Below are 27923 nucleotides of genomic sequence, written 5' to 3'. Positions count from 1 at the left end.
TGCAAACTGAGTCCTGCTTTAATTGAAGCTTGTGCAGTATAAAGTCCCACAAAACATTACAGAGGATCTTCTGGAAAACAGGGATTGCAAGAACCCCTGTGGAGAAGAGGATGAGAGTAATTCATGGCTCCCCGAGGCCTCTGTGTTGGGTTCCAAGAGCACCCAGAAAAATCTCTTCACCTTCTTAGTTTTGCACCCTCCCCCCAATCCTCTCCAATCTTGATTTCATCAGAAGACAAAGGGTGTTATATCATTTGACATTATTCTGGCCTCAAGAAATTCAAAGACGTCAAGTAGCTGAATTCAAAACTTAAATAACTTCAACAAGGAAGCCAGCTGACCTTAAAAGTTACTTTGCTAGTAAAGGGGAAATGGATTGAATTATCCTGGACATAATTTCATTAAGGCTTCAAACCATCCAGGAAAGAGTAGTACAACTATACTATTTTATAATCTAAGTTTACAAAAAGTATACTACCCAAATCAAGAAAAGTTTGTGCCCATAGATAGCTTACTTCTAAAAGATCACTCCCCCAAAATAGTGTTGTTTCCACTTTGTTCCCTTTCCATGTCAAAAAAATACCAACGTAACTTCTTCAGGAGGAATGATGGGCCTGAAGAAGAAAATGTTGAAAAGTCTAAAAGCCGGAAATAAACAAAGCTGGTAGCGACGAAAAATAAGAATTGTTTGTTTCTAATTCATTCTAAAACCCAAGACTTGCATTTACCAGTCCTGTCCCCTGAAGTCATCTAGCTATTGGAGAGGAGAGCTTGACATAAAGTCTATAGAGGAAACGTAGTTGACAAACTGTCAAGGAGAGAAGAGGTAGAGGTCTGGTGGTTAATGAATAAGTGCCTGTCTAGTCAGCTTCTCTTCTCATAACTTGGTTCAACCAATGTAGATGCGATGGAAATCATTGGCACCAAAAGCAGCATTACACTTGGGACATTTGCGCTGGCGGGTGTCATAGCGTGTCTTCACACACTCAAAGCAGAACACATGAAAACACTTGGTAAGTACAGCATCCTTTTTACGCATGTTGCAGCATGGACAGGTCAGACGTGCCTAAAAAAAAGGAAATAAATCAGATTGTACAAACGGTTCTTATATATAAGCAAACAACTACAGCAAAACCATAAGCAGTGAGACAAATTATTTTCTCACCCAAAATGCAAACTATTCTGAGGCTACTTTGATTTAAAGTTCAGTATTTATCCTCCCAACACATTAACAGACCATTTCAGGCTCCGACAAGAAAACACAAAGAAATCACTGAGGCAGTTTTGCTAACCTTGTAATCCTTAATCTCCTCCATCAGAATCTCATCACATTTGGGTACATTGTCTGGTTTCTTTGTGGTCTCAAGTTTCCTTCGAAGTCTAGAGATGTCCTCCTGTGGTAGGACAGAATACCCATTAGACACAAGTCCCCAGACCTGCCATTTTTGGAGAAAAATAATTGCTGCAACTTGAATTTTCCATTGTGGAAAGTATGTTCTGTCTTTTTATGTCCAATTATATTTAGGAATGTAGGGAATTGTAAATGGCAAGGTATTTTGATTCAGAACAGGCAACCACAATCATATCCCTAAATTAAAGTTGCACATAACTACTGCCAATTCCATCTTCTGGAAATATAAGATATATAGGAAAGGCCACTTCATTTTGTGGTAATCAGTTTTAAGCTAAAGGCAGACTGGAAAGTTACAGATGTATGTTAGGAAAGTTTAGAAAGGTATAGAAATAGATGACATGACAAAAATTGAGAACTTTTTATTTATTTGAAAGGCAGAGTGACAGAGAGGGAGAAACAGCCGAGAGAGTTATCGTCCACCTGCTGGTTCACTCCTGAAATGGCCACAACAGCCAGGGCTTGGCCAAGATGAAGCTAGGAGTCAGCTAGGAGTCCCAACTGGGTAGCAATAACCCAAACACTTGGACCATAAGCCATAATCTGCTGCTTCCCTGGTGTGTTAGCAGAAAGCTGGATCAGAAACCTGGAATAGCCAGGACTCAAATGGGCACTCTGACATGGATGTGGGCATCCTAAATGGCAGCTTATCTGCTATGCCCCCATGCCTGCCAAGGAGAAACTTTTAAGATTTATTTTATTTATTTGAAAGGCAGAGTGACAGAGATCTCCCATCTGTTGGTTCACTCCCCAACTGGCTATAATATCCAGAGTCAGGCCAGGCCAAAGCCAGAAGCCTGGAACTCCATCTAGGTCTCCCACATGGATGGCAGGGGTACAAGTACTTGGTGCATTAGCAGGGAGCTGGACTGAAGCAGAGCAGCTGGGATTCAAACCAGTGTTCTGATATATAGTATGCCAGTGTCACAAAACCAGTCCCCTAAAGGAACTTTAAATCCTCTAAAATTACTGGGCTGCTACTGCTTTAACAATTCATTAATTCATTCATTTAATAAATATTTATTTCATGCCAATTAGGTGGTAGGCACCATAATAGGCTTGGGAGATATGGCAGTAAAGCAAACAGATTCGGTCTCTTCTCACAGGGAACTTACAGTCTAATAGGAAACGACACACATTAGACTAATGACTTTTCCATCACACGGATTACTTCAGACCTCAGAAAACATCTAAAATGCAAAATGTAAAGAAAAGACAACTTGGGGCCAGCGTTGTGGCTTGGCAGGTTAAGCCACCCCTGGGACACCGGCATCCCACATGGATGCTGGTTCAAGTCCCAGCTGCTCCACTTCTGATCCAGTTCTCTGCTAATGCACGTGGGAAAGAAGCAGAAAATGGTCCAAGTACTTGGGCCCTTGCACCCATGTGGGAGACCTGGAAGAAAGTCTTGGCTCCCGGCTTTGGTCTGTTGCAGCCATTCAGGGGGTGAACCAGAGGACTGAAGATGTCTCTGTCTCTCCTTCTAACTCTGCCTTTCCAATAAAATAAATGAATTTATATATATATATATATATATATATATATATATATATATATATATAAAAAAGGCAACTGCTCTTACCTGAGCTCGTTTGAAATTGAACATGTCCTTTTCTTTGGTGACACTGTTCTCCACAATCTCATCCTGAAAATCATGTAGCTTCTTCTGAGCCAACTCCAACTGTGCTTTGAGGTCATCTGCAAGCTGGGCTGCCTCCATTGCCTACACAGGAGAAACAACATCATCGTACTACCTCTTATTTCCAATGAGGCAAAGTGTTAACCAAGTTCAAGGAACAAAGTGAACAACATTTTACTAAAATACATAATTTCATCAATGCTCTTCTTACTCGTTACTCTGAGACTATCACTTTAGATCAGGCATCAATCATACCTTGCGTTTGTTCATCTCTAAGGCTTGAGTTCTAAGACCCAGCTCCTTCTCCCCTGTGCCAATGTTGCTCTGTAACAGATGCTCCTTCTCTTCTAGTTTCCTTACTACTTGTAATTGGGCATCAACCTTTGAAGAAGACAGATTTCAACACAACAGGAAGAAAATAAAATAAAACTGACTATGATCTCTTAGTCAACAGGCCCACAAAATAGAAAATGTTAGAAATCTCAACTATCACTGATTTTCCCCATGAACTCTTCAAAATACAAGAGCATTTCAAAAAAATTTGTGGAAAATAGAATTAAAAGATAAGTTTATTTTTGTGTAAAAACATTTTGAAATCCAGTTTTTTCATAATACGCATTTTCCATGACCTTTTTGAAAACCCCTTGTACATGCAGCAGGTCTGAGATAATTAAAAGCTTCATTTTTCATATAAAATATTCGTCAAGATTCAAATAAGAATCTGGGATTTCAGACTCTTCCAAATTGACAAAAATACAGGAAACTGTAATTACAGATATATACCTCTTCTCCAGCCATACTAATTCTGAAAACTTGGCAATTCATATCAGAACATATAAATGATGGTTCAAACAAAAATCCAACTATAGGGGCCAAGGGCTATGGCACAGCAGGTTAAACTGCTGCCTACGGTGCTGGCATCCCATATGGGTGTCAGTTCAAGTCCCAGCTGCTCCACTTTCAATCCAGCTCCCTGCTACTGTGCCTAGAAAAGCAGCAGAAGACAGCCCAAGTGTTTAGGCTCTGCATGCAAGTGGGAGACCTACAAGAAGCTCTAGGCTCCTGGTTTCAGCCTGGCCCAGCCCTGGCCATAGCAGTCATTTGGGGAATGAACCAATGGACAGAAGATCACTCTCTGTTTCTCCCTCTATAATTCTGCCTTTCAAATAAATTAAAAATCTTAAAAAATTCAAATACATCTGTTTCGGAATGGCCATAGAGGTTCTAAAGTCATTTTCTAGAAATTAACAAAGAAGAATCAAACAATACTAAAAGGTAGAATATAAAATCACACACCCACTTCCTAACACCTCACTCACAAACTCTCACCCCAACAACCATAGGCAACCAACCATTCTCACTACAATCTTTCATACAGTCTCCCAGAAATTTTAAAAACACACAGCACATGCACGTAAGTGCACACACATTTTTAGATATTTTTTCCACAGTAGCAGATCCAAATTTGCTTTAACAGCTACACTGTATTCCTTTGTAGGGATTTATAATTTATTTGCCAGTACACTAACAGTGGACATTTCGTTTTTAGTTTTTTTTCCCCATCCTACTTTAACACAATGGAAAGCTATATTTATTCTAATTACCTGAGTCTTCAGAGTCAAAACCTGGTCTGCCAGCTCCTCTTTCTCTTCTTTAAGCAACTTATGGATCTGATTGGACTTGATACGCTCTGACATGAGCTTGAAATTGGCATCATCCTTCTCCCGTAACTGCTGCATCAAACGGATGTTTTGCTCCTGCATATCTTCAAAGGCCTGACCTGTAACATCCATCTCAGAGAGGAGAGCTTCTTCCTCCTAAAATGAGGAAGAAGAACTTCCATTTCAGTAGAATTTTCTAACTCCATACAGGCAAGCTATAAACTTTAGGAAGCTACAAACTGTCCTACTGTTCATTTAGACATAAAATAGAGACACACAAAGCTTAGTTTTGTAGCTACATGAGCCCCAGAAAAACAGAAGACCTATTATCTGGAGTCACTGGCATCGATTTTTCATATGATACTTATTAAGTGATTTGTATTCAGTTAAACGTGTAATATTTATATACACATTAATCTAGCACAGCAGTTAAGAATATTCTATTATAAAGTACCACATTATCTCAGACATTTCCATTAATTATAATAGTCAGTCCTTTGTTTCCACAGGGAATGCATTAGGGGATTCAACCAACCATGGGTCAAAAATTTACAAAAAGGGGCCGGCATTGTGGCACAGCAAGTAAAGCTGTGAATGTGAGCAACCCATATCACAGTGGCTATTAAGAGTCTGGCTGCTCTGCTACCAAGATAGCTTCCTGCTGATGCTCCTAGGAAAGCAGCAGAATATGGCCCAAGTACTTGAGCCCCTGACACCCATGTGGAGACCAGAATAGAATTCTTGGCTCCTGGGTTTGGCCTGGCCCAGCTCTAGCTGTTGAGGCCATTTGAGGAGTGAACCAGTGGATAGAAGATTTGCTCTCTTTCTCTTTGTTTCTATCTCATCCTCTTTCGCTGATATTCTTTCAATTACATAAATAATTCCTTTAAAAAAATAAAAAAAAAACACAAAATTTATATCTGCACTGAACATGTATGAACATTTTCCTTATCATTATCCTCTAAACAATACAGTAAAACGATTAACATAGTACTTGCATTATATTAGGTATTGTAAGTAACCTAGAGATGATTTAAAGTACACAGAAGGAGGTATGTAAGTTATGTAGAAATATTGCACTATTTATATAAGGAATATGAGTTCTTGGATTTTTGTATCCATGGGAAATCCTCAACACAATTCCTTTTGCATACTGAGGAACAAGTGTTGAATTTTATCTATAGAATTTCCACAGCAGTTGCAAACATGCAGTTTCATAACAATCAGCTAGGTAACAAATGAATCTTAAAATGGCTTTATATTTTTTAGAGTTATTTTATAAATCAGGTGAAAAAAGTCCTTTTGTGATAAAACTTAAAAATATTTTTTTCTTTTTATCATTTAATCATTTAGCTTGCCTAATAGTTTTTCTGTCATATAGAAATTTATCTTTTCATAATTCATATAACCAACCTTTTATTCATTTTTGGTGGGCCTTTTAATAGTTAGAAAGTCTTCTCTACTCCAAATGGATCAAAGAGTTCAATGTTTTTTTTTCTAGCTCTTTAAAGCATTCATTTTTTTTTTATTTTATCAAATGCTTAATTTTTTTTTTAACTTTTATTTAATGAATATAAATTTCCAAAGTACGGCTTATGGATTACAATGGCTTCCCCCCCATATCGTCTCTCCCACCCGCATCCCTCCCCTTTCCCACTCCCTCTCCCCTTCCATTCACATGAGGATTCATTTTCGATTCTCTTTATATACAGAAGATCAGTTTAGCATACATTAAGTAAAGATTTCAACAGTTTGCTCCCACACAAACATAAAGTGAAAAATAATAGATGATTTTTTAAATGATGATGAAATCAGATCAGACCTATTGTCATGTTTAATCCCAGTGAGAGTCAAGTTGGGAATTGATAATTTCTTCTTTTTTTTTTTTTTTACAGAAGATCAGTTTAGTATACATTAAGTAAAGATTTCAACAGTTTGCACCCCCATAGAAACACAAAGTGAAATATACTGTTTGAGTACTAGTTATAGCATTAAGTCTCAATGTACAGCACATTAAGGACAGAGATCCTACATGAGGAGTAAGTGCACAGTGACTCCTCTTGTTGACTTTACAAATTGACACTCCTGTTTATGGCATCAGTAATCTCCCTATGCTCCAGTCATGAGTTTCCAAGGCTATGGAAGCCCTCTGAGTTCTCCGATTGTTATCTTGTTTAGACAAGGTCATAGTCAAAGTGGAGGTTCTCTCCTCCCTTCAGAGAAAGGTACCTCCTTCTTTGAAGACCTGTTCTTTCCACTGGGATCTCACTCACAGAGATCTTTCATTTAGGGTTTGTTTTTTTTTTTTTTTTTTTTTTTTTTTTGCCAGTGTGTCTTGGCTTTCCATAAAGCATTCATTTTTCAAAATACTATATCATACTTATTGTATGTTAAAAATACAGTTTTAAATCAGTCAAGAAAAGGAAGACTATTAAAAGTGGGATAAATATTTTTAAAAAGTTGGAAAAATGTTGAATACATACTTGAACATTCTACTCTAGGATGACTTCTAAATAGGTCATAGAATTCTTTTAAATTCTTAATTTTTATGTATATAAATAAAACAGATTTCATATACTTCCTATATACAATTTTAAGCACATAATGATACTTCCCAGTCTCCCTTTCTATGATTCATTTGGAAATCACTCTAATGTAGAATGTCCAAGTATATATTCAACAATTTTCCAACATTATTTTCTTTAGTCCCATCACATTTAATAGTTTCTTTCTATTATTTATAATTTTCTAGTGTACTTTATTTATAATTTTCATGTGTACTTTCATCTAATTCCAGATTTTCTATGCATTTGTAGTAACTGCTATTTACCTACTGACACTTTAATACCTGGAGGAGACCCCATTGCTAGTTTTTCAGTTCTTCTTATAATTCTTGTTTACTTTTCCATAAGTACCTTAAAATCAGTTTGTCTAATACCAAAATGAAAACCAAAACAGAAAAAGAGTACTTTTATTGGGATCACATTAAACTTATATTAATTTAGGAAAGATTAACAGTTTTAAGATAAAATGAATTAACCTACACAAGAACATAGTGTGCCTTCCTTCCACTTATTCTAGAACCTACAGCAGTACAATTTCCTAATAATTATTTTAGAAAGAGAAAGAAAGGCGGCAATTACCAAATTTAAGAAAAGCCAAAGGCCTACATTTTATAAAACGAATGTGTATAAGATCCAACAAAATTTATTTCTGAGGCACTTAATGATCAATTAAAATTACTTCAACTCATTTTTGTTCTGTCATTTCTTAAGAAACAGTGAAGAGGTCAGAGCCAATAGATTAATTCTCTGCCTGCGGCACTGGCATACCATATGGTGGCCAGTTCTAGTTCCGGCTGCTCCTCTTCTGATTCAGCTCTCTGCTGTGGCCTGGGAAAGCAGTAGAAGATGGTCTAAGTGCTTGGGCCCCTAAACCCTCGTGGGATACCTGGAAGAAGCTCCTGGCTCCTGGGTTCGGATCGGCTCAGTTCTGGCCATTGCAGCCATGTGGGAAGTGAACCAGTGATAGAAGACCCTTCTTTCTTTCTCTCTCTCTCTTTCTTTCTCTGTCTGTAATTCTACCTCTCAAATAAATAAAAACTTAAAAAAAAAAAAAAAGAAATAGTGATGTTGCTCCTGACAGTGAATGTATGATTGCTGCAACCACCATTTTTGGTATCTTTATTACTGAATGTTACTAAAAACTCTCTGGAACAAAAAATGAAGAAATATATGTTCATTATGAAAAGGCAGTAGTCTCTATAGCTCAATGACCAAGAAATAATCAACAAATTGGTTATTTATTGATAACCTATTTGGGGAGCATACTTTTCTTAGTTTATTATATTTTTCATCATAATGTATATAAAATTACATATCCCTTTTTAAAAATTTTATATTCACTGTCTCCGCTGATTTTCAATAAAGAATGTTTACTTATTTATTAACATGATGCTATCCATTTGAAAATAAAAGTGAATTTCTTGTACTGCAAATAACAAAAGAATGAAAAACTTGAATGCAAAAAAAAAAAATAGAGGAGAAACAATACTATCATCATAAACACTAGAATGAAAGAGCAAATTTCAATGGCAGTAACTTACCTGTCAACAACTAAAGTCTCCTGTCAATTAAATAAAAGTGTACCCACCTGCTTGGCCATGGCCAGCTTCTTCTGCAGGTATTCTATCTGCTCCTCCACTGCCCGGATCTTCCTCAGGGCATCCTCATCGGCCATTTTCTTGTTCTCTTTCTTCTCCTTATCCTCTAGATCCTTGAGTCTTTGCCTTAGATCTTCCAACTATAGGAAGGAAGAGAAATTATGCAAAGACAAAAGAAAATATAATTCATTTATAAAAATCAATCAATACTGAACACAGATGAGGGCCTACAACACCAAAAGAACTTTACATGCTAATGGGACATGAGAAATGATATACTAATCCATTATATTATAATACTGCTTTAATATCACTCCAGTTCAATATCTCATGTTTCTATGAGCAATGTTTTTCATGAGTACACATGTACTTTTCTTTAAAACAGTCATTTCTGGGGCTGGTGCTGTGGCTGGCGTAGTGGGTTAAGCTACCGTCTGCAGTGCCGGCATCCCATATGGGTGCCAGTTCGAGTCCCTGCTGCTCCACTTCCGATCCAGTTCTCTGCTATGGCCTGGGTAAACAGAAGATGGCCCAAGTCCTTGGGCCCCTACACCCACATGGGAGATCCGGAAGAAGCTCTTGGCTCCTGGCTTCGGATTGGCACAGCTCTGGCAGCAGCAGTCAACTGGGGAGTGAACCAGCGGATGGAAGACCTCTCTCTTTCTCTCTCTCCTTTCTCTGTATAACTCAGACTTTCAAATAGATAAATAAATCTTTAAAAAAATAATAAAATAGTCATTTCATACTTTTTTCTAAGTCCCAAACTCGTATAAGAGTATAACAAAAAAAGAGTAACTACAGCAATACAGATTTATATCAGTAAAGTGGGCAACCAAAAAATCTGAAAAGCATACTCCTATTCTTGGTAATTCGAATATATCCTACCACATTAGGGAGAATCTTAAAACCTCAACTTTAGAGAATCTCCGAGAGAGTAGAATACGTTGCTAAGTTCAACACTAATGTTGTAGATAAAGGGACCACATTCCTGACAAGTATGAAAAAAAGTTCCACAAATGAAGATTTTAACCAGAATCACAGGTAATGGGAGATGCGATTACCTCTGCCTTGGACTTCTTCTCGGCTGCCATCAGCTGAACTTTATCTCTCTGTTCCTTTGGGGCAGAGCGGTACATGTCTAGCAGCAGCTTCATCTCCTTCTGGCTCTCCTGTGCCTTCCTATTACAGACATGGTAGAAGACCGGGAATGATGAAAAAACAAAGGGCATAGGAACAAAGGGATTCTGAACTGAGCAGAATATTTAAAAAAGTTTATTTTACTTTATATCACACTTAAAAGATAAAATTCTACACAGACTATTAATAGACTTCTGGATACACTCAGCACAGAAAAGGGTCATTCCCTTTCAGACCAAGTCTTCTAAAAAAGTTATAAAATACAGACTTTTGTGGCACTTATTATAACAGCAAATTTCCATTACCCCACTTTTAGGAAACTGATATTCAGTAGGTCTGGGAGAGGGTCTAGGAAAGCATTTAAACAAAAGTCTGAAACATCTATTCCTATTTTTGGTGATTCTGATGTATCTTACCACATTGTGAAGAATCTTAAAATAGCCTTTGAGAGGTTAGAAGATAGTAAAAAATTAAACACTAAATTTAAGATGAACAGACTAAAGCCTTCAGAAGTATGAAAATCCCACAAATGAAGAAGAATAATGATTCTTACACCACATCTGAGAAAAGAATATTTGCCTTAAGCAGATCAAGGAGAAAAAAAGGAAACAACTGAAGACATTAAGTACCATATGCTAATCCTAGTTTTGAAAGTTTAACTGTCAGCTGAAAATTAAAGCCTCATCTCTTAATAAAAAATTAAACTTTTTAACTATAATTTTACACCACAGAGATTTAAGCATTTTGAATAAATCCAAGGATGACATCCAAATATCAACCAAGAGTAAACCAGGAAAAATTGGGATCAAGAAATAATCAGTTTTATCAGAGAAGTCATTGCTTATGCAGGATAAGGGACAACAAGAGGTTATGACACACATGTTTCACTGGGTCTTACTATTTCAATGTCTATAGAAATAAACTTCCCAAGAAGCCTCTTAAAATGATCTGGTATATTCACCAACAGTTAACTGTTGGCAAATAGATTAGATTTTGGTGAAGGTATAGTGATACATACTCCACTTAGTATAACTTAAATCACAATTAATGCCAGCAATTTGCCCAAAATCAATGAAGACTAATAGTTACTTTTTTCCCCCTTGTTTTTTTTTTTTTTTTTTTTTAAAGATGTATTCATTTGAAAGTCAGAGTCATACAGAGGAAGAGAGAAAGAGATCTTCCATGCATTGGTTCACTCTCCAAATGGGCACAACGACTAGGGCTTTTCCAGGCTGAAGCCAGGAACCAGGAGCTTCTTCTGGGTCTCCCATAAGCATAGCAGGGACCCAAACACCTGGGCCACTCTCTGTTGCCTTTCCCAGGCCATTAGTAGGAAGCTGGATCAGAAATGGAGCCACTAGAACTCAAAACAGCACCCATATGGGATGACAGTGTTGCAGGTAGTGGCTTTTCCCACCACGCCACACTGCTGGCCCCTAATTTTCTAATAATTCTCAAGGGTATTACTTCAATCATGACATTCCTTCCCTTAATCCTATTTTTAAAGAATAAGACTGCAGGGACCAGCACTGTGGCATAGTGGGTAAAGCTGTTGCCTGCAGTGCCAGCATCCCATATGGATGCCGGTTCTAGTCCCAGCTTCCAATCCAGCTCTCTGCTACGGCCTGGGAAAGCAGAAGATAGCCCAAATCTTTGGGCCCCTGCACCCACATGGGAGACCTGGAGCAAACTCCTGGCTCCTTGCTTCATATCAGCACAACTCCAGCCGTTGCGGCCAATTGGGGAGTGAACCAGCGGATGGAGGACCTCTCTCTCTCTCTCTCTCTCTGCCTTTCCTTCTCTCTCTGTGTAACTCTTTCGAATAAATAAATAAATCTTAAAAAAAAAAAAAAAAAAAAAAAGAATAAGGGTATGACCGTGGGTTTTAGTGATACCTGATCACTGAGTACACAACAGCCACCCAGGTCATTCTGCACACTTCATTAAGGATGGAGAACATAGTAACTGCACACTTAGTTACATCCAAGTAGTGACAATGAGCACACAAGCCATGGCATCGATCAAACATTTCATGCATGGAGTCTTCACCTTAGTTTTTGACTCAGAAACAGTTATTCTAAATATTGTTCTTACTTGAGTTCAATCTTCAACTGTTTGATAATTTCCGCTTCCTTTTTCCTTACATCATCGTGTTTCCCTTTCTCTTTATCCTTAGCAGAATCTCTCTCTTTTTCTGATTCTTTTAGTTTCTGCTTTTCTCGTTCTCTCTCCTTTTCCTTCTCCCGCTCTCTTTCTCGCTCCCTCTCTTTCTCTCTCCTTTCTCGTTCTCGCTCCTCCTCATCCCGTTTGGACTTAATCTCATTGACATCCTCCTGAGAAGATTTTGATGCTGAGGATTGGGTAGCTGAGTCCTCAGAGTCCTGTTTTAGCTCTGCAGGTTCATCCTTAGAGTCCTCAGTACTAGACTGAGACTGCAGGAGGGCACTGCCACTCCGCAGACGTGTCTGGGAGAAAAGAGAGGAAAAATGCACATCACTAATGAGAACCACATCGCTCACCTCACTCAAAAATAGCTTTAAAACTTAATAGCAAATAATCTTTATTCTACTCCTCCCAGTTACCTTGTTCAGGTCCGACTGGGCTTCTCTCAATTTCCGCTTATACCTTAGCACCTCACCTTTCAGCTGGTGATTATGATTCTGGAGGCTACTGATGAGGTGGCGCATCTCCCGGTTTATAGGGCCTTAAACACAGCAATAGCAATGTTATGAAGAACTGTGTTAGGGGCAAAAGCACAAGGAGAGAAAGTGCAGAACCTATCAGGAACCTCTGAGAAACAGGGAGACCCACAAAAAAAGACACCTTCTCAGGAGATGAAAATAAAACTGGTCCACTTGAGTTAAAAATCAAATATCCAGACTGTGAACCAAAATGAATTACAGGACTTGATTAAAGTACTTTAGGAGCTTCTGAGTTCCAGGTAGTTTCCACCAATCCTGGAGATTGTGTAAATCCTGGGAAGGATCTGTGTCTTTCAAAGAAGTAACTTATAACAAACAGTAGGTTGGAGTGAGAATAATTATACCTGCTTGTTCATTGGCAGCAAGAGTCTGCTCAAATTCTATCCTCAGCATTTCATACTCCTTGCGGACCTGGGCCAGCGTATCTTCTAGCTGGATCACTTCAGTCCTTAGCTTCTTATGAAGGCTGACTTCATCTCGCTGTATACAAAAAGTGTAGCAATAAGCAATTCTTATCAAAAAGTAGAAATATTGTATCTTACTATTCTATTTCCTAAATATAATTTATTTATAAGAGAAAAAATGCCAAGAAAAGAATGGATTATCTGAAAATTTCCAGTTCAATCAATATTTAATGAACACCTGATAATCACAAAATAATGATTTGGAAACTGGCAGAATACTGAAGAAATAAAGGCCACTAACTGAATATATTGCAACTGGATAACTAAACCTTAAAACAGTATATAAACATAGTATTCAAGTAGCCAGCATGATCATTACTTTAAGAACCACAAAAAATATAGAAGTGAACATATGAATTAAAGTTTCTGGTTAAAAAAGCATGGATCTATAACTGCCATTACATGTTACAATGGTGTCCAAGTAGTGACGCATTTTTTACCAGCTATTTTCCCCGATATACTCAGCTCCAGCCATACTAAACTGCCTATGTGTCATACTCTGACATGATTTTCAAATATGTTGTCCTCACTACTGAGAATGCCCTTCTACTACTTTTAGCTACCAAGAATAAATAAAGAAACTTATATTTATCCATAAGATTCATATTTCACTTTCTCAAGTAGAATTGGGAAGATTGCAGTCAAAACAGATGCCCTGTCTCCTTGATCACAACATCCTGTAGATATGTTTTGTATCACAGTGTATTTTAATGGATACTATTCTCTCAATAGATTTTAAGATTCCTGAAGGCAGTAATTCTGTTGTCTCACCTCTGGGTGCCGACCACCTAGCAAAGACTGACAGCTACTATACAAATGCTGGCTGAAGGAATGAGAGATAAATTGCATGTAAGAGTAAAATTATAAAACTAATGAGACACAATGCTTATACAGAGGACAAAGAAAGACTATTACCTCAATGAGCTCAACTTGGCGCTGGTGGGTTCCTCTGGTGCCATGAAGCAGGGTCCGAGCCTCATCCAAGTGTGCTTTCAACTGCAGGCTCTCATTATACAGGACAGAGAACTGCGACTGCATGCAGCGATATTCTGGAGTTTCCTTAACCACTTCCTCCACAGCACTTCGCAATTCCACCTAAGGTAGACCCAAAGAAATGAAAGTCAGAAGTCCAATCTAACAACTGTGCTCCAGGTGCTAGACAGACAGGAGATTAAAATCTTGTACTCACGGTTGTCCTGAACAACTCAATTTTTATTGAAGATTATGAAGTCTATCTACCTGTTCCTCTATGTAAAAGTCTGCCCCAAATAAAGCATACTACCCAAGAGGTGCTACCTGAATACACTGTACTCTTTACCCCTAAAACTATTTTGATAAAAGGTACTTAAAAGAGTCCATGGAAAAATGGAATTAAAAGATGCGTTTATTTTGGTGTACAAAATTCTGAGGTTAGCACTGTAGCACTGAAGCACCCCAGATGGAGTGCCAAGAGACAGCTGTTGTACCTGGGAAGATAATGCTCCTGGGAAGGCAGAGGATGATGACCCAAGTACTTGGACCCTGCAACCCATATGGAAGACCAGGATGAAGTTCCTGGTTCCTGGCTTCACTCTGGCCCCAGATCAGATCTGGATGTTGCAGCCCTTTTGGTAATGAAATAGTAAATGGGAGATCTCATTCTCTTTCTGTTTCTCTATCACTCTTTCAAATTCATAAGTAAATTTTTAAAAAAGGTTCTGAAATCCATTCAGTTATTTCAAAATACATATTTTCCCACAAATTTTTTTAAAACCCCTTGTATGTATGAACTTCAAAACTTTTCACATCAAAATAAACTTATTTTTAATAACATTTTCCACAAACTTTGAGTATCCTCATACATGTTCTACATTTTCTCAACCTAGATACAAAGACAACAGGAGAACCTCTAGAAAAGCTCTATGACATTTGGCAGGATGCTTATTTTAAACACGTAGTTGAGAACTCCACTCACTAACACATGCTCTTTTTTTTTTTTTTTAGATTTATTTTATTTTTTGAAAGGCAGTTATAGACAGAGAGAGAGGATAGAGAGTTTATCCACCCACTGAATCACTCCCCAAATGGCTGTAATGGCTGGAGCTGAGCTGATCCAAAGCCAGGAGACAGGAGCTTCCTCCAGGTCACCCATGCGGGTGCAGAGCCCAAGGACTTGGGCCATCCTCTACCACTTTCCCAGGCCATAGCAGAGAGCTGGATTGGAATTGGAGCAGCTGGGACTCAAACCAGCACCCATAGGGGATGCCGGCACTCAGACAGCGGCTTTACCCGCTTCACCACAGCACCGGCCCCGAAAATATTTTTGACATGGTATCAAAAACAGTTACTCTTCTAAGCAAGTGTTTGCTTTAATTACTCAAACTGCGGTTTTTTTTTAGTTCAAACATCTTTATATTTTTACTCAGAAACAAATTAAGTTGTAAAAGACAAGTAGCTATGGTCAAGGGTAATGAAGATTTTGAGAATCCCATTTCTTTCCTGCATGGCTTGGAGAAAAGAAGCTTCTCACAGGTAAATCTGAAAACCAAAAGGATCACTGATCATGCTTCTCTGATCTGGCAGCAAGGAACTGCAGAGCCGCATGTGTGGCCCACACATGGCAACTACTGACATGTGAAGGCCTTACCTTCCCACAGAATATGCACGTTCCTTTCAAACATTTTGCACATAAGCCCCATTTAAAAAATCTATTTTGGATCTTCACACTACTTTATCCTTCTGCTTTTTCTCAACAACTCCTAAGTACCCTGACTTAGTGTATTATCTTTAAATTCTTTCAGAATAAGGTGGGGTGTAAATATAAATAGATAGTGTGTCAACAGAACTTATATTTTTCTTTTTCTCTTCAGCTCTATTAAGGTATAATCAACAAATATTATATATGAATATGTACATTCTTGATATATGTAAACACTGTGAAATAATTAACTTAGCAATCACCTCAGTTGCCTTTTGATACATTCTCAGCAGATTTCAAGGATGCAATCCAGTGTTTTCAACCATAGTCACCATAGTCACCATGCTATGCATCACCTCTCTAGAACTCACTCTTCCTACATAATCGAAACTTTGTACACTTTGACCAGCATCTCCGCTCTGTCCTCATTCCCAGTGTCTGCTAACTACCATTCTACTCTCCTCTTCTGGGAGTTTGACTTTTCTAGAACTCACACACATGCAGAATCATGCAATATTTGTCTTGCTGTGTCTGGTTTATTTCACTTAGCATAATGTCCTCTACATTATCCATGTTATCACAAATGACAGGATTTCTTTATTTAAGTCAGGAGTCTGGAACTCCATCCAGGTCTCCCACATGGGTGGCAGGGGCTCAAACATTGGGCTATCTTCCACCACTGTCCCAGGTGCATTAGCAGGAAGCCGGACTAGAAATGGAGTAGCCAGGACTCAAAAATAGCACTCATATGGGATGCTAGTATCTCAAGCTGCAACTTAATCCACTGTGCCACATCACCAGCCCCCTTTTTTTTCAAAGGCTAAAAAATATTCCATTGTGGACCTATACCAGTTTCTTTACATATTCATTATAAAAAGCTCTGACTTCTTCTCTAAATTTATTGCTAAAATTTTGGGGGGCATCATTGTGGGACAAGACTGCTTTCCTACTTTTCATTTCATACAGTTTGCAGTTAGTGCTTAAAAGAAACAAGACAACTGATGTTTATATTTTGATTTTGTATCCTGCAATTTTACTGGATTTGTTCATAGGTCTAACAGTTTTTTTGAAGTCTTCAGGGTTTTCTATATATAAGATCAAGTCATCTGCAAATGACTTTACTTCTTCCTTTCCAATCTGGAGGCTTTTTTTTTTTCTTATTCTTACCACTGCTCTGGCCGGAGTTTCCAGGACTATACTGATGACAATGGCCATCCCTGACTTGCTCCAGATCTTAGAGGATGAGCATCAATTTTTTTATTTTTATTTTTATTTTTTTTGACAGGCAGATTTAGACAGTGAGACAGAGACAGAGAGAAAGGTCTTCCTTCCGTTGGTTCACCCCCCAAATGGCCGCTACAGCTGGTGCGATGCACCGATCTGAAGCCAGGAGCCAGGTGCTACCTCCTGGTCTCCCATGCGGGTGCAGGGCCCAGGCACTGGGCCATCCTCCACTGCCTTCCCAGGCTACAGCAGAGAGCTGGACTGGAAGAGGAGCAACCGGGAGAGAATCCAGCGCCCCGACTGGGACTAGAATCCGGGGTGCCAGTGCCACAGGTGGAGGATTAGCCAAGTGAGCCGCAGCGCTTGCTGAGCATTCAATGTTTTACATTGAATATGGTGTTAACTATGGGTTTGCCATATATGGCTTCTAATTTGTTGTGGTATATTTCTTCTGTAGTTAACCTGTTGAGAGTTTTTAAATAACAAAAGAATGTTGAATTTTATGTACATTTTCCTTTTCCTCATAAAGTATGCAGCTTCATAAGAATGCATGCACAAGATTAATCAGCAAAGAGTCTAATTTTCCCACCCTTCAGAGATGTGTCTCCTACCTTCAGCTTTTCATTTTGGGTAGTGACCTCCTCAAAGTCTTGGCGAAGTTTTTCCAGTTCACAGTGACGGTTTTGAGCCAGCTCTTTGTTCTCCTCAAGCTCTGCATTCATTTCCTCAAACTACAGAGATGCAAGAAAATAATAATATGTGAATAAAGAAAAAAAATTTAAGTCATTCCCATGTCTAAGCTTCCCATATTCACTGCTCCACTCTTCTGGCAAAAGCCCACGTTACCACTAGTGAACACAACCCTAAGTACCTAGCCACAAGCCCTGATGCTGGGTCAAAAACAAACAAACAAACAAGCAAAACAAAAAAAAAAAAACAAAGGTCCTGACTGGGTCCTTGAGTTTACCTTCCGGGCGTTGATAGTGATTGTGCCACCATATAGACTGCTCCCTGCTCCATACACCTTATAACCTTTCGAATTCACCTAAAGGGAAGAAAAAAGATTCTTTAGCAAGAGACCCTAAGATTTTACTCTGCTAACTAAGGTACTTTCAATGCATCTGTGTTTTTTCCTCAGTCATCACTACCCAAGTTGATGCTTTCTGAGAAGTCTCTCTAAAATTATTCTACTTGCTAAATGGTAATAAAATAGCACTAACCCGTTCCAGGACTTCTGCCAGGTGTCGATTGAGTCGCTGTTCCCTCTTTCGAATTTTGTCAATATCCCACTGCAAGTCATCTATCATGGACTCCAAGACAGATACCCGTGACTCAGCTGTCTCCACTTTACTCTGCAACTTAGAGAACTACAACCCAAAGACAAACAGAACAAGTTAGAAAAGGAATGCCTTCCATCTCATTTAAGCTCTAAATCCCACCAACTTTACCCTTGCTTATACACAAGCATACAATTACAGAAAAGAATTACTGATTCTAACAGTTCTGAGTCACTGAACAATCATGAAAAATGTACAAGTCTGTTAAGAACCCTCACACAAGGAAAAGACCACTTAAGACTGAGTAACTTTTGTACCTCTGCAAAGGACCCTTTTCCTAGACAGACCACAAATTCAACAGAAAATCTGTATGTTTAAGATTTTTTTAAAAAAAATCCTTAATTTTATCAGATATTTTAGAAGTCAACAGTTCAAAATGGCAACTATCTTTTACCCCTAACTTTCTCCCTACATTCCTACAAATGACAATCCACAGAGTAAAATGAAGAATTCCATTCCCCTTTTAAGCCCACTTTGGAGAAATCTAGAATTGAACAGTATAAAGACACAAAAACCTGGCATGGGCATTTGGCCTCGTGGTTAAGCTGTCACTTGGGAATTCCATACCCATTATCAGAGTGTCTGGTTCAATTCCCTGCACCTCTCTACATCCAGCTTCCTGCTAACACACACCTCAGGAGGCAGCAGGTGATGGCTCAAGTACTTGGGTCTCACCTTTGTGGGAGACCCACATGGTCACTGAGTTCCAGGTTCCTGGCTTCAGCCTGGTTCAGTCCTGCTTTAGCAGGCATTTGGGGGGCAATCCAATGAATGGAAAATCCCTGCCTCTTAAAGTAAAAATTTAAAAAGATACAAAAACCATTGCTAGTTTGTTTATTTAAAGAGCTATATGCTCACTAACGTTATTTAACATTTTAGCTACAAAACTGTCAGGGCCTGCACTATGGCACAGTAGGTAAAGCTGCCACTTTTAATGTCAGCATCCCAGGTGGGTGCTGATTCGTGTCCCAGCTACTCCCCTTCTGATCAAACTCCTTGCTAATGGCCCAGGAAAAGCAGTGGAAGTTGGTCCAAGTGTTTGGGCCCCTGCCACCCAGGTGGGAGACCTAAATGAAGCTCCTGGCTTCAGCCTGACCCAGCCACTGGCCTCTATGGCCATCTGGGAAGTATACCAGCAGATGGAAGATTTCTTTCTCTCTCTCTCACTCTCTTTCAAATAAATAAATCTTAAAATAAAAACTGTTACATGTTTCATATAATCTATAGAGACCCTTTGTGCTACTTTTAAAACATGGCCCCAGAATTCACTGACAGTCCTATAAAGAGGCAGATCAACTTTAGTGACACAGTGAAAAGGACACTACATAACTGATGCTGTCTCAGAAATGTCATGCAGGTACTGCCTGGTGTTCTTGGGATACTCACTGGAAGAAGTCAGCTGCTATGTAAAACATCCAACTACCCTGAGATTGCCATGCTGCAGGAGTAACCTTTAGGCATTCCAGTGGCCAAATAAGATGAGATCCCAACATCAACAGCCAAAGAGAGCCATCTTGGACATCAATCCAGTTGAGCAAAACAATATGCTCCAGCTTGGTAATACTAACTGAGATTTGGGAAAAGGACAGAAAAAGGAGGATCTTTCCATCTTGGTAATAAGTTTAAGTCTTAAAATACAACTGATGGATATTCTTTTTACTTACTACACATCAATTTACTTATAAGTGCTGCTATACTCTATTGTCTTTGAAGGGCTGTGAGAATTCATACATATTAATAAAATCTTTAGATGATTTTCCCACAACAGCCCAGCACAGATCTTAACACTAGAGTTTAGGAAACAGGGTATTAAGAAGAACATGAACTTTGAAGCTAAATGGACCTACATTCAAACACAGATCAATCACTATCTGTGTACCCTAGACCAGTCACCAACCCTATTTGAATGTGTTTCCTCAGCAGTAAAATGGGAGTTATTGTACCACTAGGGATAACACTCATAAAGTGCTTACATGCTAGGCACTAAGTAAATGGTAACTATGAAATTACTAATCAATAAGAGTTCAGTGACCAAACTAAAGTAGATCAAATTTCAATGGAGTATTTTCTGAACTAAACCAAAATGATAATCAGGATTATCAAAAGTCTTATGAGATCTTTTCATAATTTTATCTCAATCATCATGTATGAATACAAAAATTGCCAATCTAGGCATGATTTGTTCATGGCAGTCCTTCTGCCCAACTCTGGACTAAAAATTCAAATTTCTCAAGTTCCTGAGTCCCATCAATGCAGTAGGTCCTACTACCCTATTCACCACTGAATGAATACCTACACGTGGTCTTCTGTATTTGGAATAATCTATTATGATGGCATTTCTTCCTAAAGAATAAGATCCTAAAATGTATAAACAGAAGCACAGTCAAGGAGAAATATTCAGTTACCTTCTTCTTCCCTAATCCTTCCCCAGATTCTGATTTCTCAAAGCTAGTTGCTTTAGCCTGCTCTCACGCTTTTCACTATAAAAATAGGCCTTCTAGAGTAAGGTAATGCACAATGTGCTCAGAATCCCAAGTCAGTGTCTGCCATAGACTGTAAGAAACGGTAATTCTCCTTTCTGGCCAGGTACCTCCTGAGACATGGTGTGATGCTTCTCCTGAAGGAGGTCTGTCAATTCCTGCAGCCTCATGTTCTCTTGTCCAAGGAAGGAATTCAGCTCTTGCACTGCTTCCTCCACTATCAGATTATCTGAGGAAGAAGAACTGTACTTTAGTTTAGCATCTAATAGTGACAAATTTTAAAACACCAAAGCATTAACATGCTATCTCACTTCATTTTCCTAAGAATTTCAAGAAGTATGCTAGCATTTATTAAGTGATCTAAACAAAATCCAGAAGTTAGTGACTTAACGACATGAGTTAACTTGCAGCTTGGTCACCTAATAACCATCACTTTTTTTTTTTTTTATTAAAGATTTATTTATTTATTTGCAAGTCAGAGTTACACAGAGAGAGGAGAGGCAGAGAGAGAGAGAGAGAGAGAGAAAGGTCTTCCATCCGATGGTTCACTCTGCAATTGGCTGCAACGGCCAGAGCTCCGCCGATCCAAAGCCAGGAGCCAGGAGCTTCTTCTGGGTCTCCCATGTGAGTGCAGGAGCCCAAGGACTTGGGCCATCTTCTACCACTATCTCAGGCCAAATTAGAGAGCTGGACTGGAAGTGGAGCAGCTGAGTCTCAAACTGGTGCCCATATGGGATGTCAGCACCTCAGGCCAGGGTGTTAACCCACTGCACCACAGCACCGGCCCCCAACCTTCACTTTCAAGAATGTCAAAATGCCTTGAGGGGGGAGCACTATGGCACAGTGTGTTAAGCTGCTGCCTGTAACACTGGCATCTCATATCAGAGTGAAGATTCATGTCCTGGCTGCTGTACTTCCAATCCAGCTTCCTGCTAATGTGCCTGGGAAGGTAGCAGAAGATAGCCCAAGTACTTGGGTCCCTGCCATGAATGTCTGAGACCAGGATAGAGTTTCTGGCTTAGTCTTTAATCTGGCCCAGCTCTGGCTGCTAGGGATATTACAGCCATTTGGGGACCAGACAAGGAGATGAAACAGTGATCGCTCTCTCTCACTCTCTTTCTCTCTCTCTCTTGCTGTCACTCTGCATTTCAAGTACAGAAATAAATCTTTTTAACAATGCCCTAAAAAGAAATAGCGTTTCTTTAGCATTATTCATATAAGACACAATGTGCCCCAAAATTGCATTTTAAGAAATGAAGACAGTAGGATAGCTAATCAGCATCAAAGTTAATAGCAATATAATTCTATCACAAATTTCTATTATTAACACCAACCCATCATTATGGATAATGTTGAAGATACAGGATTCCAAAGAATTTAATTAAAAGTAAAATGTAAGTTTGCAAACTACAAATTAGCAAACACTTCTCCCCATTCCATGGTTCTTGCCTCACCTCCACTGTTTAGCTTCCGAGATAAAAGCTCCACTTTTTCTTGTAATTTATCATAAACAGTCACAATCTGGGACACAGCTCGGCGGGAAGACTCCACACGCTCCTGCAGCTGAGATTCCATTTCCTCACTGGAACTGCTGGCCAAAGTAGCAAGGAAAGAGAAAGCTGGCTCTTGCCCTTCCCCTGAGAACACAGGGGGAAAAAAAGAAGCCCCCCAAATTATAAAACTGGAAATATCAATATCTACTTTCCTTCCTAAAAGGGACAGCCTCAAGGTGAAACCCTTCTTCAAATAAGCAGACAACATGCAGTGACAGAATTCATCACAAACACTCACCTCTCTCTCGGTCATCTTTACGTTCCTGATTGCTATCAGAGTCTGGTTCTGGTTCAGGCACAACAAGGGCTTTTCTCTCTGTGAGTAGGTCTCCCAAACCCTGCTCCAGATCGTAACGTTTAAGGATGATACGGATGTTTTCATCAAACTGGAGAAGGGCAGGTATAATTATGAAGATGCAAAAGGATACAACTTTGAAAATGAAGGGAGTACTAAGGAGAACTAAAATGAACAAACACATATCTGAGCAAACAAATTAACTACCTGACTCCAGTACCGGTTGACAATCAGTAGTGAGGCATCATCAGTGGCCTGTCGTCGTTCCAGTTTCTCAATGTGCTCACGGAGTTCATCTTCAATGGCCTGCCTCTGATCCAGCATTTCTGCCAGCTTGCGATTTTTGGTTTGCAATGTTCGAATGTCTAACTCCTCCTGTGCCAGAAAAACAGTAGCATGAGTCTCCATGAGGAAATTAGCCAAATGGGCTGTTAAGCTGAACAAGGTCAGATCAGTTATTTCCTAGGAATAAAGCTATTCATTAACAAATTCTTACAACAAACAATTAGATAAATAGAACTAAGAGAGACAATAAAGAAAAGAACGCATGAGAATACATACAAATACACTAGAACCTAAACGTTAACTATCTCTCTGTTCTAGTGACAGATACCTCCACAGGGTGATGCTACCTTAAGACTCTACCATTCAACAGATCACACTCTACCCTGATCAACACTGTCATCTATCACCTAAGCACTGCCCTTTATTCACGCAAGACTTTGGCACCTGGATTTTCTGTATCCCAGTTACTGCCAATGCATCTGGTGCCTTCAATATATGTGTGGGCAAACCATCAAATCCTCTAGCACCTAGGGTGTCAATATTCTTAATCCCTTAACTCCAATGATGCTGTCATGCATTCCAAAAAACACATTTTAGACTTTTTTCATTTCCTGGAACTATGCCACATCTGAAATCTCAAATTCCAATTCCCACTCACTGGAAAAAGAACAATCATAGCTTTCCAGGTATCTCATCCTGTTACCTCAATATACTAGCCTTTCACCTCATTTAAATCTCCAGAATTTGGAATTCTTCTTTCTTCCTTTCAACCCTATTCTGTCTCCACTACTTTCCATATCCTGATTATATCCTATAGTAGAACATTCCTTCAAATACTTGCCTGCCAGCATCAATTCTCTGCCCGTAATCCTTTATTCTACCACTGTGAACAAACCCCAATCTGAATTAATTTAAATAACTGACTATTCCAATCCTATATCCAGCACGTTGAGCTTCTAAAAAAAGGTAAGGGTAGGGAGACTGATGTCTTTACATAATGCATTCCTAACGTGAACAATCTTACAATTTGTCCAGGAATATGTATAAAAAACAAGCTACCTCCCATTCAACAATGGGGTAATATCAAACCCAAGCCTAGTCCTCTTCCCCATAATACTAAGCAGATGGCATTGCCATCGGATAACAAGTTCCTCAATTCCCCAACTCATTCACACAATTCACCAACTTATGCTCACATTTTTAAAGCCACAACTTGTGCCAGGACTCTATTCTATTCTGTTTCTGCAAAAAACTCGCTCTATCAGCAAATCTTGTCAGCACTACCTCCTCAGTAGTCCAAGCCATTATGATCCCTTATGGGATTACGCCAAAGGTTTCCTGAAGCAAACATATCTACACATGTCCAGTCCACCCACCAGATTTCAGCACAGCCGTAGTGGACAGCTCCATTCACACTGACAGAGCCAATTTCAAGCACACTGTGGAGTCTCTAGTTTTTCTGTCCCACATTCTCAAACTGGTTCACCACCCCAATGTCAAAACATGTAGCAGGAGTTATTGCCTTCAAGAGCAACCTTTGACCAACTAGAGCAGGAATGGGTAGATTCAGGCCTCAGATTCCCACCTTCGAAGAGGTGAAGTTCAGAGAAAAACAGGGGAGAAAAACAGAATACCACTCCTAATTGGACTTCTTGTTCTTTCACAGTTTATTCTTCAAACATACATCAGAGTATATTATGGCCCTACTTAAGACATCTCAATGGCTCCTCGCTGCTTTCTGGGTAAAGTTCAAACTGGGATGTGTACTTCTTGCTTCCTTAAGATGTGTGTTTATCCTTATGAAGAGCACACATCTCACTCTATTATAAAAATCTATTACCTTAGCAGTGCTACACTACAGAGTGAACTCTAGGGACTGTCCTCAGTGAAAAGTATAATGTCTAATAACAGAAACTCAACATTTTTACTTATTGGGTAAATAAATGCCTTTGAGGTGAAGGATGTGGAGCAATGCTAAGACAGAAATCATCTTCTGGCACCAATACAGAATACTAGAATCCCAGGCAGCCTCAAAAAATGACACTTCATCAACAACTTACTACAAATGTTCTTATTCTGACTCTGAAAAATTTCAACCTCTCAAAACCTCAGCTAAAATTCAAGTAAGTAACATTCATGGTTTGGTAAGCTATACAAATGTAATGTGTTTTAACATCACATCTCCATGACTCAGTTCCACAACACAGATCCGGATCAAAATCTGTAATATCTAATGTCTAACAAAAATATAACATTACTATGAGCTTTCAGTATAAAATATTTTAATGAAACTTCCAATTCCATAATGTCTATTTATTCACCACTATGCTATCTAGCTCAATAATTACTATTAATAGTTCACATTCATTGAGCAGTTACTATGCTGAAGTTATATTTTAACCCTTAACAGACTATCACTTTATCCTTCCGACAACATAAGAGGTACTATAATTACATTTTCTAGACAAGCAGAGGCACAAGGCCATGCAGCTAGGAAGTGCCAGAGCTAAAAATCAACCCCTGGCAATCTGATCTCATACTTTTTACCACGTTCTAAGTAATTTTGCTACACTGCTTCCAAGAATCTTTCATTGAATTTTTAAAAGAATACAACATCTTTTCACTGCTATGTATCCATAGGCAATGCTGCAGCATGCTCTAGATTCTCAAAAGAACATAGCATAAGCCGGCGCCGCAGCTCAATAGGCTAATCCTCCACCTAGCGGTGCCGGCACACCAGGTTCTAGTCCCGGTTGGGGCGCTGCATTCTGTCCCGGTTGCCCCTCTTCTAGGCCAGCTCTCTGCTGTGGCCCGGGAGTGCAGTGGAGGATGGCCCAAGTGCTTGGGCCCTGCACCCCATGGGAGACCAGGAGAAGCACCTGGTTCCCGGCTTCGGATCAGCGTGGTGCGTTGGCCGCAGCGCGCCAGCCGTGGCGGCCATTTTGGGGTGAACCAACGGCAAAGGAAGACCTTTCTCTCTGTCTCTCTCTCTCACTGTCCACTCTGCCTGTAAAAAAAAAAAAAAAAAAAGAACATAGCATAACCTGAAAACAAAGATCAAATGTCAATGTACTGGCCGGTGCCATGGCTCACTAGGCTAATCCTCCACCTGCAGCACTGGCACCCCGGATTCTAGTCTCGGTTGGGGTGCCGGTTCTATCCTGGTTGCTCCTCTTCCAGGTCAGCTCTCTGCTGTGGCCCGGGAAGGCAGTGGAGGATGGCCCAAGTGCTTGGGCCCTGCACCCACATGGGAGACCAGGAAGAAGCACCTGTATCGTGGTTTTGGATCAGTGCAGCGCGCCAGCTGTAGCAGCCATTTGCGGGGTGAACCAATGGAAAAGGAAGACCTTTCTCACTGTCTCTAACTCTGCCCGTCAAAAAAAAAAAAAGTTAATGTACTTCTCCTCCAGAACTAACCACATCAGTGTACCTACTTTTGGCTCATTTTATTTCCCTCTTCATTTCAAATCACTCCCCCTTACTCCAAAAGGCTTTCAGATTTTTTTAGTTGCAGGTTGCAACTTAAAAAGGACAAGGCATACTTTCATAGCATTGTTTCCTAGGTTTCCTCCTACCGTTGAAGAGACACCTCCCAGCTTAATTGTTTCCACTGTGGTCCCTGCATCTTCAACAGCTGTCTTCTTTTCTGGAGGCACAGAAGTGCCAGGTTCTCCAGCTGCTCTTTTATTTCCAATTCCTGACATTTTGGCAAAAGCTGATAGCTGTTTTCCTAGAGGAAAAAAAAGCAGAAACCAAGAAAAGACATGCAAAAATGGTAAGAATAAAGAGAGACCATCTATGATATAAAAACCAGCAATTTTTCTGGCCGTTTAACCACAAAGCAATATCATTCTCAAATTTTGTGCGGAGGAGTATAAAAAAAAACCACTAAATTGTTAAGGGTCAGGACTAAATGTACATATTCTAAAAAGGAAGGGAAACAAGAAATAAGATAATGGGCAAACGGTGAAAGAGGACAAGTATAAATGTCAGGAACTTCCTCAGGTGCCAAAATCAAAAAGGTACAGCACAATTAAGACAAAAGTTCACTCTGCAGTCCTGGAGGAATCAAAGAGTTGAAAGAAAACGGGAAAATGTCTACTATGTCATGAACCCAGGGCAAGTTATCATCTGTGACCCACAGCTTCCCAAACAGTAGGGAATTCCTATTGTTATTACATGGAATAGATGAGATAACTACACAAAGAACTTCGCCCAGATAGAAAGTAAATATTCAGAAAAATCAGCTCTCCCTTTAAAGTTTGCACCTGCTATTTCCAAACGTATCCCCCATTACTTTGTGCAACCCTAGGGAGGTTAGACCTAGGTGCGAAACCCAGGTCTACCTCTCACGGAGCCGTGTTGCCTTGAAATAGTGAATTGGCCAAGAGCTTCCGTTTCTCCAGCTGTCCAATGTCGGCGAATACATTTCACTATGTCTTACCTGACTTCCAGAATTTCCGAGCTCAAAGGGGGGGCGGAACGGATGTTAAAGCGCTGCGGCTACTTCAGGAGGCAAACCTGCCATCACCGAGACTACTCTGCTTCCAATTCAAGCTCCAGAAGACGGGTACCGGTGGCAGCAACCCGAGTCGGACCACGCCTGGACAGAGAGGAGACAAGGAGCGGGGCAAGGGCCGCAATTGGACTCGCGAAAGGCCAAGGACCCCTACCTCCGGCGCAACTGACTGCAGGCCCGGGAGAGACGCCAAGGCTGAAGCGGGTGAGATTCCCCGGAACCCATACAGTCCCCACGCGCCCTGGGCCGTGATCTAACCTGGGTTCTTCCAACTCGCACGGCCCGGGACCACGGCTGACGACAGTTATTCATCAAGGCCCGCGCACTTCTCCCACACCTCACCTCGGAACCGCGGCGAAGACGGTACAAAGCTTCCG

The 27923-nt window shown here is 39.8% G+C and overlaps 1 protein-coding gene across 1 annotated transcript; it reads right to left on the bottom strand.

Annotated features, from left to right (window-relative positions):
- Nucleotides 1-27923, bottom strand: RNF20 (ring finger protein 20). The gene is made up of 21 exons (XM_008258916.4): nucleotides 27805-27923; nucleotides 27472-27630; nucleotides 26603-26757; nucleotides 22950-23117; nucleotides 22686-22833; nucleotides 22349-22531; nucleotides 21005-21123; nucleotides 18298-18444; nucleotides 18045-18122; nucleotides 17689-17808; nucleotides 14092-14271; nucleotides 13057-13192; nucleotides 12593-12714; nucleotides 12105-12475; nucleotides 9935-10052; nucleotides 8864-9013; nucleotides 4655-4867; nucleotides 3306-3431; nucleotides 2994-3134; nucleotides 1293-1394; nucleotides 1-1066 (listed from the first exon to the last, which is right to left on the bottom strand). Exons 3-21 carry the CDS (start codon nucleotides 26729-26731, stop codon nucleotides 890-892), a joined length of 2928 nt encoding a protein of 975 aa, XP_008257138.1. The 5' UTR covers nucleotides 26732-26757; nucleotides 27472-27630; nucleotides 27805-27923; the 3' UTR covers nucleotides 1-889.

This window comes from Oryctolagus cuniculus, chromosome 1 (assembly GCF_964237555.1).
Source record: "Oryctolagus cuniculus chromosome 1, mOryCun1.1, whole genome shotgun sequence".
Taxonomy (NCBI): Eukaryota; Metazoa; Chordata; class Mammalia; order Lagomorpha; family Leporidae; genus Oryctolagus; species Oryctolagus cuniculus.
This window is presented reverse-complemented; position numbering and strand designations above follow the sequence as displayed.

Bases quoted from the DNA above. Each gene is read 5' to 3' on its own strand.
- RNF20 (XM_008258916.4), bottom strand. From the start codon at position 26,731: ATGTCAGGAATTGGAAATAAAAGAGCAGCTGGAGAACCTGGCACTTCT. The intron at 22,532-22,685 runs GTGAGTGTTTGT...CTGTGTTCTCAG, and splicing joins TAAAGATGACCGAGAGAGAG to GGGAAGGGCAAGAGCCAGCT. The intron at 21,124-22,348 runs GTGAGGCAAGAA...CTTCTTCCTCAG, and splicing joins TCGGAAGCTAAACAGTGGAG to ATAATCTGATAGTGGAGGAA.